This window comes from Poromitra crassiceps (assembly GCF_964638095.1).
Source record: "Poromitra crassiceps genome assembly, chromosome: 1".
In the NCBI taxonomy this organism is placed as follows: domain Eukaryota; kingdom Metazoa; phylum Chordata; class Actinopteri; order Beryciformes; family Melamphaidae; genus Poromitra; species Poromitra crassiceps.
Window position 1 is genome coordinate 33,747,847 of NC_139623.1, and position 21,083 is coordinate 33,768,929.

The following is a 21,083-nucleotide window of genomic DNA, read 5'->3' on the forward strand; positions in this document are numbered from 1 at the left end:
AGGTAAAGACACCACACCACAAGGGGAAACATATTTTTTTAGTGGGAACAAATTTTGGCACAACTGGTGACCTGTTTCAGTGTCTTCTGCCCAATGTGACCCTGAATATGAATAAGCAAGCAAAGACAATGGATAAATGAACGAATTAACAACTGAATGAATGAATGAATGGATGAATGAATGAATGAATGAATGAATGAATGAATGAATGAATGAATGAATGAATGAATGATGATCCATCCATCCATGAATGGATGGATGGATGGATGGATGAATAAATAGTAGCCAGGTCAGATGGTCCTGGTCCAGCCAGGTTCCAGGGAAACCTTATAAGAATGTGATAACATAAACCATTAGACCTAGGTGTGGGGAAAATGTACCAATCAATTGTTACAAACCCTGAAATCCTACTGAAAGGCCCTGCAAGAAAAATTTACCAATTGAGCTGTCTTTGATTTGTGCTTATCACTCATTTTGCAGCCTTTTAGAACTCTTCCACTGACAATGGATGGGAGACAATGGATGTTGGTGCTCTCACTTCTAAAATTGCATGCGGAATTTCAAAAACTGGCAATAAGTGTATGTGTATAGTGTGTTCTTTTCAGGTAGACACAGTAAAATCTCAGATGATCATGCCATGCTTTAAAACATGCATTTTGCTTGGTAATTTTCAATTAAGTGCAATACTACTTTCACACCACCACTTAAATTCTCACCACTGTCCACAGTCATGACCTGCTCTCAGTGTTTGATTTCTGAGATGATATGGTCCCAGTATTTATTTTCCTCATCATTTAGCAGTAGTGGGCCACAAAGAACACTGGCCCCAATGCTTTTAAGATTGTGCTATCAATACTATAACGTAGCCATGTAAATAATAATTTTATCACAATTCAGTATTTTATATAAAATGTTCTATTACTACAGGATACTGTGTATATGAGGAGGAGTATAACCTTACCTGCCACAGAGATGGGTATTTTCATTTCACCTGAGGTTTCTGTGTTCTGGCGTTTGACTGATATATGACTGTGTGGCGCCATCTATTGTCGAGATCAAGAACTCAAACTGTGGTTTAACTTTAGTGCAACCTTCCTGTGCTGACAGAAATGTCGTAATTACGCCAAAAAGCGCACATGAACGATTCAAAACATTTGCATACGACTGTGTGGGAAAGTGGACATTTTCTACCGAGATGTGATGTTGAAGTGGTGGAGAGTATGAAAGCTGTATTTAGATGTCCCACATTTTGTGCAAACTATTGAAAATACATACCCAATGCAATGGGTAACATTGGGTATCATTCTGTCATCCAAATTTTGCTTCTGCTACACAACGTAACTCTGTGCCACTCTTACTCAAAAAAGACTTGTCACTTCAATTTGAATGCACTGGAGGGGGGCTTTATATGCATTCAAGTAGGCTAATAGATGGTCAACACTAGAAGGTAGTAGCACTAAACCACAGTTTGAGTTCTTGATCTCGACACTGGATGGCGCCAGACAGTCATATATCAGTCAGACGGCGTGGAAGTGACAACAGAGCCGCAAGGACTTTTTGAGGAGCTCATGAAGGCAGCATCCGCATCTATTTCGTGGAGAACTTGACAACGGAGAGGTAACATCGTGTATTCAAAAAACGCTGCACGTGGATTATGTTTTCTGTTTGGGTCTTCAATACTTTGAGGCTAGACGAGAAATGATGGGGTATTTTGAAATATTTCCGACCATATTCCGACATCACACAAACGCAGCACAAGGAGGAAGTTTGTGATCACGTGATTTGCGAATTTCCCTCTTGTGACTGAATCGCCAACGGCGCTCTTTGTGCACACATAAACACATTAAAAGTGTGTTTATGATGTGTGGTGGACAGCTAGCGGTGCTCCCCGTGTTGCTGCTGTGTGCCCTGCGGGAGGTGGCACCTGTGCCGCCGGCCTCCGGGATGCTCTTTCCCCGGGAGTCTCTATCTAGAGAGGTGAAGGAGCTCAGCGGGCTGTGGAGCTTCAGAGCAGACCAGTCCCCGACAAGGAACTTGGGCTTCCAGAAAGCTTGGTACAAGAGTCGCCTGGCAGAGGTAAGCGACGTCAAACAACAACAACAACAACAGAATAAGCAGAAAACCTCCTGGAGTTATCTGGGGTTAAGGTGTTGTAGGGCTGCTTAGATTGAGAATAGCACATTTTTCTGTCATAGTTGCCATTTCTAGTGGTTAACATTTTTAATTTATCTTGCACAACTTTCAGATTAAGTTAGTTAGTAGTTAGAGTAGCTAAGTGAATAGCATTTTTTTTTATATGTGTTTGCACACCTGCATTATTGTTGCACAATCCCTTATTGGTATAATGCTTGAGCAGGCGTCCCAAAATAGGAGGAAAGTTGTGGCCGAAATATAAACGAGTACATAGCACAGTTAAGTCAAGTCAACCACAGCTGACAAATAAAGAATCTATATACAGTATCTGTGCATCTGTTGCACAGGTCAACCTTGTGTTGTCATTTAGTTAGATTTTGTTAGTTCTGCAGTCACTTTTTTCTTTTTGTTCCATGATTCTTCAGGCTGGTATTTACATATTCATGTCTAATTATTCAATGATTCACCTGAACACTATCTGTCATCATCATCACATACAGACATTACCTTCTAGCTCATCCCAGCAAGCAAGGACGGACCCGGACGAATCGAGAGAGCCCAATTGGGGCCAGCTGAAGTCATATCACGACGAGTCAGATCTGGCCCAGATTATCACTGTATAATCACTATCCAACTAATTTCACTCACCAGTCACCACTGAAATATCCATGAGGATAACTAAATGGTTGCAAAACTTGCAATCAATCATGTATTTCTCAGCCTGGGCTATTTATTTCTCCAAAATCCGAGTGATCAGCACTTGCATGTGCTGGACAATCTGCGCTGATTAACAAACTGTTTACTCGTGGAGGTGGGACTACGAAGAGATGAATTGCGGGGGAATCCTGCAATTGTCTGCAATGTGTTTCGGGGTTCTTATTACACAGATTGTAGACGGTTACACTGTGATGTCCGATCCACAAAGACTGACGCCAACGTTTTAAATATAAAACAAGTTTCTGCCATAATCCTACGGTATAGGCTATATTCGTGTCTCGTATAGCCTGCAGGAGCACTGGGTAAACAAACGTTATAGGCTGGTGGTGAGACTTGTAAATTTTGAGGGAACCCTCAATGATTCTTCGAGATTAAGGTTTGAATTAAATTCGCTTTCGTTTTTATTAAAACTGTCCCGACTCTATGGATGTTATACCGGTATAAAAAGAGGGGTCCATGTTTTGAAACGGTAGGCTATATTACTCCAACGTACAGCAGATTTTTTCAGCGAACAGATAGCGTAGTGGTAGAATAGCTGTCCCATCCCACTCAGGGCAGTATTATAAATTTTGAAAATGTAGCATAAATTGTTAATCTGGACATAATTATAGTTTTATGTATAAAGCTGCTGAATATACACTGTGTACATAGCAGAATAACTGAACATGCCCATTCATGGTAACTCATGGTCATATTTCGACGTCAGTTTGACGTTCCCGCGTAGACGTCTAAATCATCCCCAAACCGGCTGTGATTTGGCCACGTCCTGGACGTCACTGAAAGACGTCATCACAACGTTATCATGGCGTAATTTTGCTTGCTGGTATTAGCTATTAAGAGCTGGACCACACAGTCCAACTGCATTATTTACAATACATACTGCGTTTTCATACATGCTAATATCTGACCTAATGGATTGTATGTGTTAGACCGGCCCCGTGATTGACATGCCAGTTCCTGCCAGCTATAATGACATCACCCAGGACCCCAGGCTGAGGGATTTCATTGGCTGGGTGTGGTACGAGCGAGAGGTGCTGGTTCCCGCCCGCTGGGTCGCAGATGAGGGAACCAGAGTGGTGCTGAGGGTGGGAAGTGCTCACTATTATTCAGTGGTGGTGAGTATCATTTGTATTAGAGCTGCAACGATTAGTTGATTAATCTGTTAGTCCATCGACAGAAAATTAATTGCCTTTTTTTGATCGATTAATCGTTTAGATAAATGTTTAAAAAAACTAATAGTAAAATGATCTCGTTCCAGCTTCTGAAATGGAAATATTTTAGGGTTTCTTCCAGTCACCATTCGGAAGCAGAGTCGGTTTCATTCATTTGTGAGATAGGTGGGTGATTGGTGCACAGAATGTTAAGAGCTAGAACTCTCCATGCTCATATTGAATACACCATGTTAAACGCTACATTTCCTACACAATAGAATACAAATAAACAATTGCATTTTTTCATACCCTCATACTCACCTCTTAAAATAAGTAGTCATCACACTTCTTATCTTTATCTTTATCTTTATCTTTATTGTTTATTTGACAGGGACAATGCACAATAAATATATTGCACCAGAAATAGCTAGTAGCTAATTTGCATCTGTTGTCCCTGGGCAGGAGAAGACGGTGGTACAATAGACAAACAAAACATACTTAAAGAACTGTACTCCCAGCAACAGAAACCAAACCACATCAACAAACCATTGCACAGCACTATGGAGATACACATAACAGAGTAACAGTAAAATTACACATATCCGTATATCAGTACATTAGTCAAATTAATCAGAAACACACAACATTTCCATGCACTAAAACTAAAGGGGGAAATTCTTTTCTCGATAGACGAGAGAAGACTTCTAATGGCTACAGAACTGTCCTTCTCTTAGCCACTGTTTAATTGAGGATTTAAAACCTTTAAAAGTACTGCAGCCTTTAACATCAGCTGGCAGGGCTGGATCTCCACTATATATGTATATATATATATATATATGCATACACACACTCGCATACACCCCCCGCCCCCTCCGATACATGTGCAGTCGCCAGCCACTTCTTTTCACCTGACAGTGAGGAGTTTCACTTCAGGACATAGCATGTGGGAGGACCACGCTATTCTCCCCAGTTACCCTCCCCCTGAACAGGCGCCCCGACGGATTAGAGGAGGCACTAGTGCAGCGACCAGGACACATACCCTTAATCCAGACACGGTCCAATTGTGCCTGTATGAACGCCCGACCAAGCCGGAGGTAACATGGGGGCTCGAACCTGCAACCCTCATGTTTGTGGGCAGGGATTTTACCGCTGCACTACCTGGACGCCCTTCCACAATAACTTGTCTTTACCCTTGCAGTGGGTGAACGGGGTGAAGGTGACGGAGCACAATGGTGGCCATCTTCCTTTTGAGGCGGAGATAGGCAATGTAATCCGTGAGGACCCAGCTGTGCCATGTAGGATCACCATCGCTGTCAACAACACACTGACTCTGGAGACGCTGCCTCCCGGAAGCATCCAGCACATGGATGACACCTCCATGTAACCTCAGTCTTTATTTAGTACTTTAAAACTGACTGGACCTCTTGGTATAGTCCCCTTATTTGGGCAACATTCAAATGCATGCAGTCACCAATCAGTGGTTGTTTATAAGGTGAGGGAGGAAAAGTAAGTTGTGTAATTGTTCAACAGGTATCCTGTTGGTTATTTTGTGCAAAATACCGCATTTGACTTCTTCAACTATGCTGGGATACATCGTTCTGTCCTGCTCTACACCACTCCTAAGGCATATGTGGATGACATCACTGTAGTGACTGACTTCTCTGACAACATTGGTAAATGAAAATATGGTTGAATTCAGTAATTTACTAATCTTTGGCGACTAAACACCCTTGCACAGGGACTATATCACAGTTGTATTATGAGCACTGTATTATGATGCACGCCTGTTTATATGTTTCTTCTGTGTTTTAGGTCTAGTCACCTACCAAGTCTCAGTCAATGGGACTCCCACTGCCAATCTGAAGGTCAGTCTGATGGATAAAGATGGCCGCTGTGTGGCCTCCTCCAGCGGGCCATCTGGAGTGCTGAAAGTGATGGATGTCAACCTGTGGTGGCCATACTTGATGCATGAGAATCCAGGCTATCTTTACTCTATGGAGGTAAGACAGTATGGCGCACAGTCCTGTTTATATACATGTACAAGGGGCCTCATGTTATTTTTCATGAAGTTGAAGTCACAGCGCATGAGTAAGACCAGCAGATATGTGAGAATAACAAGGTAAAGGCAAGTGGCTTTAGCAGATATCAGCTGTTTTTGATTTGAGGAAACATAATTTCATCCAATCAGCAGTGCATTCACCACCAGCGACACCACATCCTTTACCTGCTGTTCAAGCTCACTCAGGCAAAAAAACAAAAACAAACAGTATTATTTTCTTTATCTGAAAAACACACCCAGAACCAGATGTTCAGTGAGTGCTTCAGGGGTTCAGAATCAGAATCTATAATAACTTTATTGATCCCCGAGGGGAAATTGAGTAATGTTGCTCACACTCAAGGCATGAAAAAAATATAAACATCACACATTGTAAGAGGCATAATAATGTATCATAAACAATAAAATAGAATAAAATAGAAGTTACTTAGCCTATGTACAGTAAAGTATCAAGGATATGTGCCTTCTCCAACAATCATTCTCAAGTACCATTTAGTAAGTGAAATATCTGAGGCACCTACTCTAACCTTATATACCGCAGAGAGAGTATAGTAATAATAATAGAAGCCTAGTAATAAACTGTCCCAGAAGGAATTTGTGATTTGGAAAATGTAATGCGAATTTATCTATTCTCCACAATGTTTGCAGTAATTTGCAATTTTGCAAATTTTGTTCAAATGTTCTTCATGAATTGGCCAAACCGTGTTCTTATACTACTTCTTATACCTGAACAACTCTCCAGTGGAGCGCATACACCTTCAATGCAATTTCCATTGGTATTTTTACAAATCCTCAGCAAAATTAAGCCGTTTTGGTTACAATAATCATAAAAAGCTCTGGTCCAAAAACTAGTGAATAAGCATGGCTTAAACCCACACTATCACAACAGATACAATGTTTCTCAAAATAAACACCATCCCCCGACACGTTTCACATCACCTGTCGGATGACACAAAATGCGTCGTCACCTGGTGGAGTTTCTGCCAGCAAATTAAAGGGGAGGTCTCAGTCCAGGCAACATGCAGGGAAGGTAAACATTGTTCATTTCCATATACTACCGAGTATCGACAATGTAATGATACAAAGCTGGTTGAAAATATCTGCAAAGTGATTCTTTAAGTAAGATAGAAACAGAAGTTGTGACTGATCAACGGGTACCAACTTACACAGGAAGCTAAGCTATAAGCAGAAGTTGTGACTGATCAACGGGTACCAACTTACACAGGATGTCTACTATCTTTCCATCTTGGCTGCTCAACCAAAAGATGAGAGATGCAGTTCTTAAATAAGTAATAACCTCACGCCCACACCCCAGTTTGGATTGGGCTGAAATTTTGCATGGCGGGGGGTAATGATCTGGGGAAGGTCATGGGAACATCACCACATCCTGGAACCACCTGGAAAGTCCTGGAAAATCCTGGAAACCACCTGGAAAACATCTCACACCCACACCCCAGTTTTGGATTGGGCTGGGTTATGATACGCTGAAGGTCATAGGCAGGTACTCCTGGAAACCGTCTGCACACCACCATAATTTCCGGCCAAGCAAAAGGCGCGGTCGTATTGCACTGAGGGAATAGCCGCGCTTCAGCAAACTTGCTTTATGCCTATTTGACCTGGCAACACCAGGTACATTGCTAGTAAGTAATAATACTTAAACCGTCAGGTTCACATGACGGTCTTAAATAAGTGTTCTTTACTTAAACCCTCAGGTTCACATGATGACAGGCGATGGGGGAGCAGCGTATGAGGATGTATATACACTACCAGTTGGCATCCGCACAGTCAAGGTTACCAGCACCCAGTTTCTCATAAACAACAAGCCCTTCTATTTCCATGGAGTCAATAAGCATGAGGACTCTGATGTGAGTACCACTAGAGGGAGCCAGAACTCTTACCAAGAGTTGCAGGGTTCTTTTTGCTCTCTAAGTAACCCATCTGAGCTAACTTTTACACTGTCCCCACCAATGTGGACAGGACATTGCATATGGATATTTATGGTATTCCAAACATGATGAAATTTACATGAAACCATCTGGAAAATAAGTGAATCCAGTACAGTAACACTATCTTCCTTTCTTTTGTCCAATGGGTGTCCTAGATTCGAGGTAAAGGCTTTGACTGGCCCCTGATCATCAAGGACTTTAACTTATTGAAGTGGTTGGGGGCCAACTCATTCCGCACCAGCCACTACCCCTACGCTGAGGAGATCCTGCAGATGTGTGACCGCCACGGCATCGTGGTGATAGACGAGTGTCCGGGGGTGGGCATCAAAGACATGTAGGTGTCCCTGCTGACTCACATCTCTCTCACCTTTCTGTTTGTTTGACGGTTCAAAGTGGTCGTCATCATGGTCATCTAAATGTCAGCCAGTGTTTGACCCATAGACTGTATAAAAGAAATGTACAGAGTGAATGTGACATCATCTATTGGTTTGTGATCTCCCGTTTTGAAGACTCCAGTTTGCGTTTTGCAGGGTTCGAGTTATGATCTGAGCTTTGTGGGGGCCCCTAAAATCGATGGTGACCGTTTTTCTCCAATTTGGGCCGTTTGAAGCCCGATTTAGAGGAATATCTCATTTTAAATTAACACTAGGATTAGACTGTGATGTCATTATTAATTCTTACTCTTAACCAGCCGTTTCATCGTAGTGAAACAATTTCACAAAATAAAAACATGGAATTTATACATGTCTTAAGACTTAGGCTATAGCAGCAGTGTTAGTGAAGACTAAATATCAAAGACTGGATGCTGTTGAGGAAGATTTGAGGGCTAAACCGTCTTCAATTGGGCCATTTAACATTGGAGAGCTTTGTGCTCTGTCTTTGTCGGCGAGGCGTGCTCTCTTGCACGCTCGCTCCCTCTCTCTCTCGGCCTCTCACACGCAAAATGCGGGACATCTTCTCAATTTGTGGGATGCGTGAAAAGTCACAGTAACAGTATCTCCTTGTTTCTGAGAGAGAGAACACAAATTCGTAAATACGTGTATGTATATATATATATATATATAGGTTATATTAGAGACCCCCACCCCACAGGTGTTCATGTTCATGGGGTCTCAGACTCTTTATGGGAGCTGAGCCCCCATAACTCGAACCCTGGCGTTTTGGCCGCTGCCATCTTGATTTAGCTCGCGTGATACGGTGCGAGACCAGGGGTTTCCCACAGAGCTGCAGCTCCGCCTGCTATTGGTCCATGATCGGTGAGCTGCTGCACGGTCACTGGGCAGGCGACCTGTCAGTCACGCCCATAACATACTCTTTTTAATTGTCTCTTTTACTCTAAACGGGTGGGTTATATAAAAACTCATCCCCTGTAGTTGTCACGAAAGGTGAAATTAGCTGTAGAGGCCAAAACTGTTTTTGAACCAGGCTGCAAACATGTTTATTTATGCTGTAAACTCAGGCATTTTAACATGGGGATGAATTGGGACTGACTTGCTTTTGCAGCCAACCTCAAGTGTCCATTTGAGGAACTGCAGTTTTTAGTACTTCCGCATTGGCCTCAATATGACGAAGAAAGCTTGCCCCCTCGGTTTGAACAGTGAATACAGACTGTTACATTTTGTTTTGTGGCTCATTTATGTCGCCCATAAACATTGGCTTTTTGTCAATAATCAACAGTAAATTAAAGGCCATCTAGACTGGTTGTCTAACTCAGCTACAAGGAGGGCATATTGAAAAATCCTCACATAAATTGCAGGCTCTCGTGCTTTGAGAACATTTATTTAAAAAAAATGCTTTATTTATATATCACTTTTAAAACATTTCATCATTCAGTCATTATCTTTTTGCTGCTGTTAATAGGCATACATGGATGTGATAAAGAACACTGGAACGGTCAAGTCTCAACATCAGGAAATATCACTCACAAGAGTGGGAAGGGAACTCCATTGATGATTATCTTCTTCCTCAGTGACCTTTGTGAAACTAACTTTTTATCCAAAAGCAGAAGAATCCTTGCAGAGGTGAGTCAGTGCTCTGTGTGCTTGCAGAGGTGAGTCAGTGCTCTGTGTGCTTACAGAGGTGAGTCAGTGCTCTGTGTGCTTACAGAGGTGAGTCAGTGCTCTGTGTGCTTGCAGAGGTGAGTCAGTGCTCTCTGTGCTTACAGAGGTGAGTCAGTGCTCTCTGTGCTTACAGAGGCGAGTCAGTGCTCTCTGTGCTTGCAGAGGTGAGTCAGTGCTCTCTGTGCTTGCAGAGGTGAGTCAGTGCTCTCTGTGCTTGCAGAGGTGAGTCAGTGCTCTGTGTGCTTGCAGAGGTGAGTCAGTGCTCTGTGTGCTTGCAGAGGTGAGTCAGTGCTCTCTGTGCTTGCAGAGGTGAGTCAGTGCTCTCTGTGCTTGCAGAGGTGAGTCAGTGCTCTCTGTGCTTGCAGAGGTGAGTCAGTGCTCTCTGTGCTTGCAGAGGCGAGTCAGTGCTCTGTGTGCTTGCAGAGGTGAGTCAGTGCTCTGTGTGCTTGCAGAGGTGAGTCAGTGCTCTCTGTGCTTGCAGAGGTGAGTCAGTGCTCTCTGTGCTTGCAGAGGTGAGTCAGTGCTCTCTGTGCTTGCAGAGGTGAGTCAGTGCTCTGTGTGCTTGCAGAGGTGAGTCAGTGCTCTCTGTGCTTGCAGAGGTGAGTCAGTGCTCTGTGTGCTTGCAGAGGTGAGTCAGTGCTCTCTGTGCTTGCAGTGAGTCAGTGCTCTCTGTGCTTGCAGAGGTGAGTCAGTGCTCTCTGTGCTTGCAGAGGTGAGTCAGTGCTCTGTGTGCTTGCAGAGGTGAGTCAGTGCTCTGTGTGCTTGCAGAGGTGAGTCAGTGCTCTCTGTGCTTGCAGAGGTGAGTCAGTGCTCTCTGTGCTTGCAGAGGTGAGTCAGTGCTCTCTGTGCTTGCAGAGGTGAGTCAGTGCTCTGTGTGCTTGCAGAGGTGAGTCAGTGCTCTCTGTGCTTGCAGAGGTGAGTCAGTGCTCTGTGTGCTTGCAGAGGTGAGTCAGTGCTCTCTGTGCTTGCAGTGAGTCAGTGCTCTCTGTGCTTGCAGAGGTGAGTCAGTGCTCTCTGTGCTTGCAGAGGTGAGTCAGTGCTCTGTGTGCTTGCAGAGGTGAGTCAGTGCTCTGTGTGCTTGCAGAGGTGAGTCAGTGCTCTCTGTGCTTGCAGAGGTGAGTCAGTGCTCTCTGTGCTTGCAGATGCCAGTAGAGTTTTGACTTGTGTTGTAGGCCGGTTGAGACAGGGTCAATTTGAAATGAGCCTGTGAGCCTTGTGTTTAACGTGATGTAAAAACCCTGATCTGATTTGTCTTCAGCCCAGGTGGTGCTGATTGAAGTCTTCTCTGTCTTGTGTGATCATCTAGTCGTAGTTTTAGCAATGCCTCCCTGGCTCACCATCTCGATGTCATGGACGAGCTGGTCCGCCGGGACAAGAACCACCCCTCTGTGGTCATGTGGTCAGTAGCCAATGAACCGGCCTCGGAGATGCCCCCTGCTGATCTCTATTTCAAGTGAGTCGTGGTGATACAGTATTTTTTTAACCTCTACCATCATGGCACTTCCCATTTATCTTGAACTATTAAAAGAACAGTTCACCCAAAAATGAGAATTCTGTCATCATCTACTCAGCCTCATGCCAGTTGAAACGGGCAAAGTTTGTCCAGATAACAGAAACTTTGCCTCACTTCACTTCAACAAACTTCACCTGTGTTTCAACTGGCATAAAGGTGAGTAGATGATGACAGAATTCTCATTTTTGGGTGAACTGTTCATAAAGGCACTGGACACCTGCAATTTTGTGTGTGTGTGTGTGTGTGTGTGTGTGCGCGCGCGTGTGTGTGTGTGTGTGTGCGCGCGACTGCGCGTGTGCTAGGGCTGTCACTTTTTATTCGAAATTCGAATTCAACTTCGAATGTGGGGGAGGAGGGCATGTTCGAATGTATAATTGACCTGTTCGATTTCTTTATATATATATATATATATTTTTTATTAACCAAAATTAACCAACTACTGCTTGCTGGTAATGTTAATCCCATGTCAGAAAAAGTCTCCAGATTTGTCGCGTTAGTCTCTTCTGAGAAAGACTGTCTCCAGGGTCTGAAAAGTTGTCTCGAGTTGGATGCAGCCAAGTTTGTGAGGCAGTGTTGTGACTGTGAGCGTCCAAGCTAACACGTCGGGCCGATGCCCGGTGGCAATTTTTTTTTTTTTTAATTAACCAATTCGAATTCGAACGATTTGCGGGCAATTAAAGTTCGTTCGAACTTTATTTTGGGAAAAAGTGACAGCCCTAGCGTGTGCATGCGCACGGTATGCGCTAGTCAGAGCCTATCCCTTTACTATGTTGTGTGGAATGCAGTCCGAGTGGTAGTGAACCTGCCCTGAACACTAACAGGTGGAGCTCAGTAAGCACTCAAGACTTCAGGAGAGAACAACAAAGTTATATGGTGTGTTGGGTGTACTGTACATGGATGGAGAATACCGATAACTCCCAGTGCACAGACAAGTCCTTTGTCATTCTGAAGTTGTGACAGACTAAAGCCATTTTTCAAATCACACACGACAGATGTTCATATTTTGTCAGTTTTCTATGGCATTGTGTCATCTGGTATGGGATTAAACCCCACACTTTCAAAGTCACCCAAGGGTGCTCTCTGTTTTTCCTCCAGGTCCTTGATAACTCGTACCAAAGCTCTGGACCCAACCCGGCCTGTCACATATGTCACCAATAGTCACTATGCCAGGGACAAAGGGGTGAGTTTTTACATCACTTATCAATATGCCTGCATGGAGACACCTGCCAAGCACATGACTACTTGGCACAATATTGTCTTAATAAATTAGTTCTTCAAAGGACACGTGCCAATTAAAGTGAACAAATTTCCATAGTGAAGGGAAGAAAATATAATCACTATCACCAATTTGGCTCCCCTGACCTGCAGAACATTGCTCTGATTGATAAAAGCCGATATGCAGTGGCTACAATAGCATTTATTTATTGGGGGGGGGGGGGGCTTTGAATATATCCCTGTCCCAGTGCTGCAATAGGCACGTTAGATCAAGACACTTGATTGAATCTTCTCATATTGTATTTAAATGCTAGCCTTTAGAGAGTCAATTAAAGTTCATGGTGAAGAAAAATAAAGAACTATAAAAGTCAAAATATCAAGGTTTGTCGTTGAGAGCTCCAGAGGTTCAGCCATTCAAATTCTAAACTACTTGTTGCTATGTCGGGCTGTGTTGTGGAGTGAACATACCTATTCTGTGAGGCAATCTCTCTGGCTGATGTTAGCAGCTTGAAGGTACTGATAGTTAAACATGAGAGAAAAGTTTTCGTGCAGCTCCATATTTTCTTATGTCATACCAGTTCACATGACATACCAGTGTAGTCTCACGTGGTCAGACCCAGGTACATATCATATACGGCTGGCTACTGCCAGACTCATTGAGGGCAACACTTTCACGCTAAAGCTGCGGTCACACCAGCACCATACAGATAAACATTCCATGAACCCACAAAGTTAGTCTCCAATTAATTGTCAATGGAGTATCTCTTGGCTTTTTATCAGAGTGACATTAGAGATTATAATCTTTGTGCCTTGATTTCTAGCTAGGGAGGGGGTTGTTTATGTTCAGAGAACACTGATTAGGCTGTGTAGAAAGTAGGAATGCCATGAACGTGTTGAGGAGAGCGTCTCGACCAGTCACATCTCATATCCGTTATCTTTTCCTGTCTGCAGGCTCCCTATGTAGATGTAATCTGTGTGAACAGTTACTTCTCCTGGTACCATGACCCAGGCCACCCAGAGTTCATCCCCATCCAGCTTAACACCCAGTTTGAGAACTGGTATGGAAAGTACCAGAAACCCATCATCCAGAGTGAATATGGAGCCGACACGGTCCCAGGGCTTCACAGTGTGAGGAAACCTGACTGTACAGTGTTTGTATACTTATGGCAAGAGCATGCATAGTATGTTTTTGGTAGGATTCTAAGGCCATGACGACATCAACTTGTGCTCAATCGCCTCACATCTGCCTTTGAGAATCTGGTTAAAATCTAGTCTGATTTTTTATTTAATTTAAATGTTATTTAACCAGTAACCTCGCGTCACCAGGCTCTTCCCGAGGAGAAGAGCCTGGTTCTAGAGCAGAACACAAGACGTCTGCTCAGATGTGCGTTCACTGCGGTGGTTGAATCCCTGATCGTGTCTGCCTGGGCTGGGCTAGCAGCTAAATTCTAACTTTGCTGAATGGATAGAACGGGGGATTTACCCCACCCTGACCACGCCCCCAGCCAGGCTGAGCCAGCTAACCCAGCGTCTATGACGAGACATCGCCTCAACCTATTACTACAGGCAGGATGTCCCTCGCTGTGTTCTGGTCCGCAGTGTTTTCGTTCCCCCATAGAAATGCAGCAGTAGGCAGAGTTAGAGAAAAAATAAGAAACATGGACATACCAACAAAGTATTCAAAGAAGTACTTGAAGAAACTTGCCGAATCCATAACATTACAGTACAGCACTTTGGTTCCTACGTTCCGGAAGTCACGGAGCGAGGTTTTACCATCCAGACTATTTAACCAGGCAAGTCATTAAGAACAAATTCTTACTTACAATGGCGACCTGGATTACAACACATCATGCCAGACACTTGTTAATGCCAGACACAATTATCATCAAGCTTCGTTCTCCACCTTGCAGGATCCACCCATGATGTTTACTGAGGAGTACCAGAAGATTGTCCTGGAGGGTTACCACAGCGTGTTCGACAAGAAGAGGAAGGAGTACGTCATTGGCGAACTCATCTGGAACTTTGCAGACTTCATGACCGCACAAGGTAGCGGGGGATCCAGACAACCTGGAGGAACCAGAACGGGTGTAGATGCATGCCCTTATTTGCCTTAGTTTTTACTATATCAGTAGCCGGACATCGCTAGACCAATTCGCAAATGTATGCGAATGAGTCTGGAAACTCTGTTAAATTTTGTTTTCCAGGGGGCATTATCAATGGGCGCATACCAAAATGCCTCTAGACACAATTGAATAGACCTACAACCAATCAGAGCAATGAAACATGTGACTTACAGAAATGCCTCAACGGCACTCCTGTCAGTCATTGTATCAAACCCGCCCCATATTGGATAAACGGTTATGATTGGCCCGACCGTTTTCAAGTCGGGTGGAAATGTGTATGTACGGAAGGGGGGCCAGACGCATTTGCCAGAACAAAACATGAGCTCAGATTCATCAGGCTCCCAGGCAAAGTTATTTATTGCTTTTTTGTCATTTATTACCCTCCATGATAGAATTATGCAAAGGGTTCTGGTATTGCTGTACAAAGGGTGCGTCTGTGCAGAGGGAGATTCAGTCTGTACTGGGTGTTGGCATCACTCTTGCATTTTTTAAGCCAAGCTTGGGTTAAAGTTGCCTGACATTCAGAGGTTGCGTGAAAGCCAGCCCTCTACATTTGCCCTCCGGACAGCCATATCAGAACACCATGGTAACTGAACTATTATTAGCCCATTGCTAACTACTTACACCTCAATGATTAGTTTTGTGGCCTGTGAGCATTCAGGAAGCAGACTTATTGCTCAGGAAATTGAAATGTCTTTACACCTTGATCCTTTGTGTTCGGTCTGCAGGGGTGACCCGTGTTGTAGGGAACAAGAAGGGCATTTTCAGCAGGCAGAGGCAACCTAAAGCAGGAGCCTTCATCCTGAAAGAGAGGTACTGGAGACTGGCAAACGAAACAGGCAGACTGCCTCCCTGGACCAAGTATCCCTGCCCGCTCTAACACCCAGCCCGGGATGGATTTTCTCTAATAAAGCTGTCAAATAGTGTTTTGATGTTTTGTGATGACAACCACAGAACTAATCGAACTTAATTTTGTTTTAATTTGTAATCAAAGTACGTTATATAGTGTTAATGGGAATCACAATGCTGGGCTTAAGCCATGTATTACTCAAGGGTTAACTTACTTGTCGTATCTGTGAAGGTGATGTGATATCACTATCTGTGACTGCTGAGACTTCATCATATGATTGACCTTTGTGCTGCAGCTGGAAAAATACTGACTGTGATCTTTTGGTTTCCATATGTTGCAGTACAAGAAGCTGTATACATTGACTGTACTCAAATCCCCAACTTGCCATCACAAACCAATTGTATTGCTTGTGAAAAGGCAATTGAAACTTTTTCAGTATATAAATGCACTGGGATTTGTGGAGATTCTCTGCACGTACCATGAAACATACAGCTTGCTTGAAACATTTGAAGAATGTTTCCAACACCTCACCGACTTGGATGTGATGTTTATGTAACTGTTACACACTTGTTAACATTGTAACACCATTACATTGTAACAAGTCTGTGTCTCAGTCAGCTGCCTGAAACCCTCCAAAAAAGGGACCAATTAAAATATTTCCACTTAAAGAGGAAGAGCCCTGAAATTCTGTTTTGATGCTATTCTTGTGCCTTAGACACTTAACACACACTAGAAGCAGACCGTGATCAGTCAACATCACACACAAATATAGTAAAAAAAAGTAATATTTTAATTAATAGTAATAATACTTATAAATGTAACTGGTTCTCTCAAATAACTTAAAATGATAGTCGTTTCAGAGGGAATGTTTTAATGGTAGATCATTTCCACATGACAATGACACAATTCAAAATGTTCTCTCGTGTCAACCTTTTCCCCTAAGGTAAGCTGGATTTAGTCAGATTGTTTTTCTGCACCCTCCTACCATTCATGTAACACTTTTCCATGTAAGAAAATACAGCATTTTAAAACATATTTGGCAAATACAGAAGCAAACCTAAGTAGTTTCCTTCCACAAAGAAATTGAAAACATTTTATGCTGACACATGGAATCCAAGCACTCCAACCCCCTCCCCCCCCAAATTGAACTAAAATAACCCAGAATGTTAACAGTCTATACAGCTAAAGGGCATAATCAAGAACATTACAATCTTGTAGTTTTGAACAGATAGTGTACTCCTCGCTAACAAACATATCCTAGCTATAAAAAGTAAAGATGACAATAAGGTGGAGTTGAGGAAGAAGAAAAAAGAAACAGCCATTGATTGGACAGGGCAGTTTGCCTGCTAATTCTAAATGGATTTTTGCACTGATGGATTAATCTTTGGGAATTACCAATTATCAGATTACATTTTAAGGAAGGCAAGCAGGAGTGCCTGTTACTGTTATCATTCTTCATTTTACAAGGCTTTTACTGTTGCTCTTCTTTGGCTCAAGGCCCAGTAATCAAACAGAAGGCACTTTTGATGGCATTGGTGATGCAACAAACATGGCAGTTATATACCTCAGGGCCTAATTCAAGATTGATAAAATGCAGTCATACTAAGACAAGTTGAGTCATAGCAGTACCGATTTTAATTTAACCTTCTCTTTAACATGAAGGGGGGGGGGGGGGGGGGGGGACATCGCTGCAATCACTTATCCAGCCAGTGAACACTTTCTTGGGGTTTTAACTTGAGTGACTCAACATTCCGAATTCCTCATCCGACTCTTTAAAGTAACTGGGCACTAGTAGTGATAGGCTTACAAATTACAGCAAACACACTTTACCATGGAACTACCTAAGCTTGTCATTTCTATGGCTGATGCTCAAAGGACCCAAAATCGTTGCCAAAAATGAGCAAGTTAAAGTAAGTCAGATTTATACAAATGGAAATGTGACGTTTGTAAATGAACCCCAGAGACTTGTTTTAGATGTGACACATGAGTGCACAGGCTTTCCCACATATGGATGAGGACATTGACTTAAAATAATCTGATGCAAGCCCAACAAGGCCATGCTGTTAAGAGCAAGATCTTAGTGAACAATGACATGCTGAGAACTGACAATGTAATCATTTACTTCATTCTATGAAAGACCAGAAGACCATAAAATTTGATAAAAATGGCAGAAATTGACAACATCCAATATCTGACAACTGTTTGACAATATCCTGGAAAATACATGTACCGCATTAATCATTTTCAAACACAGCTGATGACTTGAAAAATTATCACAGGGAGCACGTCACTAAGATTCATTGAACAGTGGCCATCATCAACAAGACTTTGTCCCCCCAGAAGAAAACAAACAAAAAACAGTAATCGCATTCCATTACAGATGCATGAAGGGACATGGAGGCTAGCCGTGGTGGAATTGAAACCATTGACCAACTGGTATAAAACCTGAACCACACAGATTACTACTATTATTAGTAGTACGCCTGTTATAGATCTGTAACAGTAAGATTGTCCCGATGGCCAACATATGCTTGAAGCCAGGACATATTGTACCATGCATCTGAAAAGTAGGAAACTGCAAACATGTAGAGCTGCAACAATTAATCGATTATTCGATTGACAGAAACTTAATCAACTATTTTTTATAAGCGATAGACTAATTAGTAAGAAAAAAAAATACACAAATTAAAATGTAAATGTGAATATTTTCTGGCTTTAGTCTTCTATGACAGTAAACTGATTATCTTTGGGTTGTGGACTGTTGTTGGACTGTTAGGATAAAAGAAGACATTCGATGTCATCTTGGCCTTTGAGGTAGCTACCAGATCCCAGCACAGTCTGGCTGCTATGTTATCGGTTATCAGTTTTATTAAAATGTTTACTCTGTTGTATTTCCACCTCCGAAGTCTACCTGCTTCTGCTAATGTTTCAGCCTGAACGGCATCTTATCCCATTACTCAAAGGTTGGAATAATCAGTCGAATACTCGATTACTAAAATGATGGATAGTTGCAGCCCTAGATACATGTATAAAATCTATTGAGTTTGGGTGCCAAATAAAATACAATGGTCTAACTAGGTACCTTGGTGATGGGAGTGGGAAATCCAGCAGACTGGAACTGTTCCACATGTTGGACAATACTGAGTTTCTAGCAACGGTACTGCAATCTGGTCTCCTTTCCCATACTGCTGTCAGTCTACAAATCTGTATCACTGAGTTAGCTCACGATTATGCCAGTTCCCATTCTTAAAAAAAAAAAAAGTTTTCAATAAATAGATAGATCATCCACTTAATGAAAAGCTTCAGTATCTGCAAGTACTGTACATATTAGAAGACCCTCAGCAACCCAGATATGGCTTAGGCTGGCTTTACACGGTGAAACTTTCAGCCAATTAGTTGAACGTTGCAAATTGCATGAAACATAATTGTCAAGCAACTTGACATTTAGCAATTCAAAAATAATCAAGTCTCATACAACACAGTAGATTGTTTCACTAAAACAAGCTAGCTAGATTGGTAATGTTTCATCTGTCATATTGTTTTTCCTTTTCTCCCTCTTGCTACAGTAGATTACTGTATCAAGTGGGGAGTGTCATTCATTCATTGTAACTTGCATCTTTGTATCTTATTTTGTATCGTTTACTAGCTGGACATATCAATTCGGACATGTTGTATCAGGTTTTCTTCTGCCACTGACTGGCTACTTTCCTTCATTAAGGCTGTCCCAGAGAACACGAAGAGAGCCATCAGTGCATTAATAGCCTACTTACCAGCATTTTTGATTGGCTGTTGCATGAATCTAATTTCACAAAGTTGAGTTTTGCAACTGTTGCAGCTGAGTTTCAGACAAGTTTCAAGTGCGTTGCAGAGGGCTTTAGACCATGCAAATCATTTGCAACTTAGTTTCACCTCAGTTTCCAACTAAAGTTGCATGTAAAGCCAGCCTTAGGAGTTTATCTTGGTTTCTTGCTGAAAGAATCTTACACTGTGTACACTTCTGTTGTTCAGGTCAACAAAACATTACATTTTCAAATTTTTGTTCACATCCTACAAATTAACTGTAACTCAGCTTGGCGAGATCACCTTTACCTTGCAATTGACAGGGAACATTTAGCATCTGCAAGACACTTCTGCCACCGACTGGGCCACTTTAGCCTTGAGCACTGAGCAGACAATCAGTGTAGCCACCTGTGCTACCTCAGTGGAGTATAGGGGAGGGAGAAACACTTTACTGGCATAAAAATACAACCTGGGATCTGTAACAATAAAACAATGGTGTTAACATGACATTACAACCCTCCCCAAAAACAAAACCCGGTAATTCACCTCGACCTCCTTTAGGCACATACAGTAAGTCTTCATGGATCCCACTTGTGTGGTGGTCAGGAATGCTTTTCACACAACAACAAAAAGACAGTGAGGGTGCTGTTATGCAGACTTGGTGTTCTGAACCTATTGTTCTGTTTGAAAGACCTTCTTGTGTTGACGGCTTCTGAGAGCAGATGAGACAGTGACCACTTTCGACAAAGAAATCCCACAACTGCAGGATTGCAGGAAGTACAGTAAGACCTCCCACACTAACTGCATGCCTGGCCAGGATTGCAGGAAGTACAGTAAGACCTCCCACACTAACTGCATGCCTGGCCAGGATTACAGGAAGTACAGTAAGACCTCCCACACTAACTGCATGCCTGGCCAGAATTACAGAAGTACAGTAAGACCTCCCACACTAACTGCATGCCTGGCCAGGATTACAGGAAGTACAGTAAGACCTCCCACACTAACTGCATGCCTGGCCAGGATTACAGAAGTACAGTAAGACCTCCCACACTAACTGCATGTCTGGCCAGGATTACAGAAGTACAGTAAGACCTCCCACACTAACTGCATGCCTGGCCAGGATTACAGGAAGTACAGTAAGACCTCCCACACTAACTGCATGCCTGGCCAGGATTACAGGAAGTACAGTAAGACCTCCCACACTAACCGCAAGCACGTCTTCAGAGTTATTCACCGACACGGTGACCTGACCTCAATCGTTTTTTGTTCCGGATCTATTTCTATTTTTTCCTGTTTTGTTGGTGGCGTTTTCCTTAAAAGTCTATGTCAACATTAAATCACGATCTAGCCTGGAATATTGCTCAGCAGCTATTTACAGAATTGCAAAAGAGAAACAATAATCTGACTGATCTACACACAAGTTCTCACATTCTCCCATGTTTAATTTTAGTGGTCCTCTTCAAAAAGAAACGTGCTGTAAAGTGTAAACATGGAAAAACAAAAGAACAACAAAACTCTATTATAAAGGTTAATCATTTT

General features: G+C 42.7%; 1 protein-coding gene across 1 annotated transcript; it reads left to right on the forward strand.

Moving 5' to 3' along the window:
* The first annotated feature begins 1,586 nt into the window (after positions 1-1,586).
* Positions 1,587-16,427, forward strand: gusb (glucuronidase, beta). Its single transcript, XM_083638892.1, has 12 exons — positions 1,587-2,076; positions 3,780-3,965; positions 5,200-5,381; positions 5,532-5,674; positions 5,814-6,001; positions 7,770-7,922; positions 8,159-8,337; positions 11,370-11,516; positions 12,672-12,756; positions 13,743-13,919; positions 14,702-14,837; positions 15,643-16,427. Exons 1-12 carry the CDS (start codon positions 1,858-1,860, stop codon positions 15,792-15,794), a joined length of 1,947 nt encoding a protein of 648 aa, XP_083495018.1. The 5' UTR covers positions 1,587-1,857; the 3' UTR covers positions 15,795-16,427.
* The last annotated feature ends 4,656 nt before the right edge of the window (positions 16,428-21,083 follow it).

Excerpts from the sequence above, each read along its gene's own strand:
- gusb (XM_083638892.1), top strand. The coding sequence starts at position 1,858 with ATGATGTGTGGTGGACAGCTAGCGGTGCTCCCCGTGTTGCTGCTGTGT. Across the intron at positions 5,382-5,531 it reads CACATGGATGACACCTCCAT|GTATCCTGTTGGTTATTTTG; the intron begins GTAACCTCAGTC and ends ATTGTTCAACAG. Across the intron at positions 6,002-7,769 it reads GCTATCTTTACTCTATGGAG|GTTCACATGATGACAGGCGA; the intron begins GTAAGACAGTAT and ends TTAAACCCTCAG.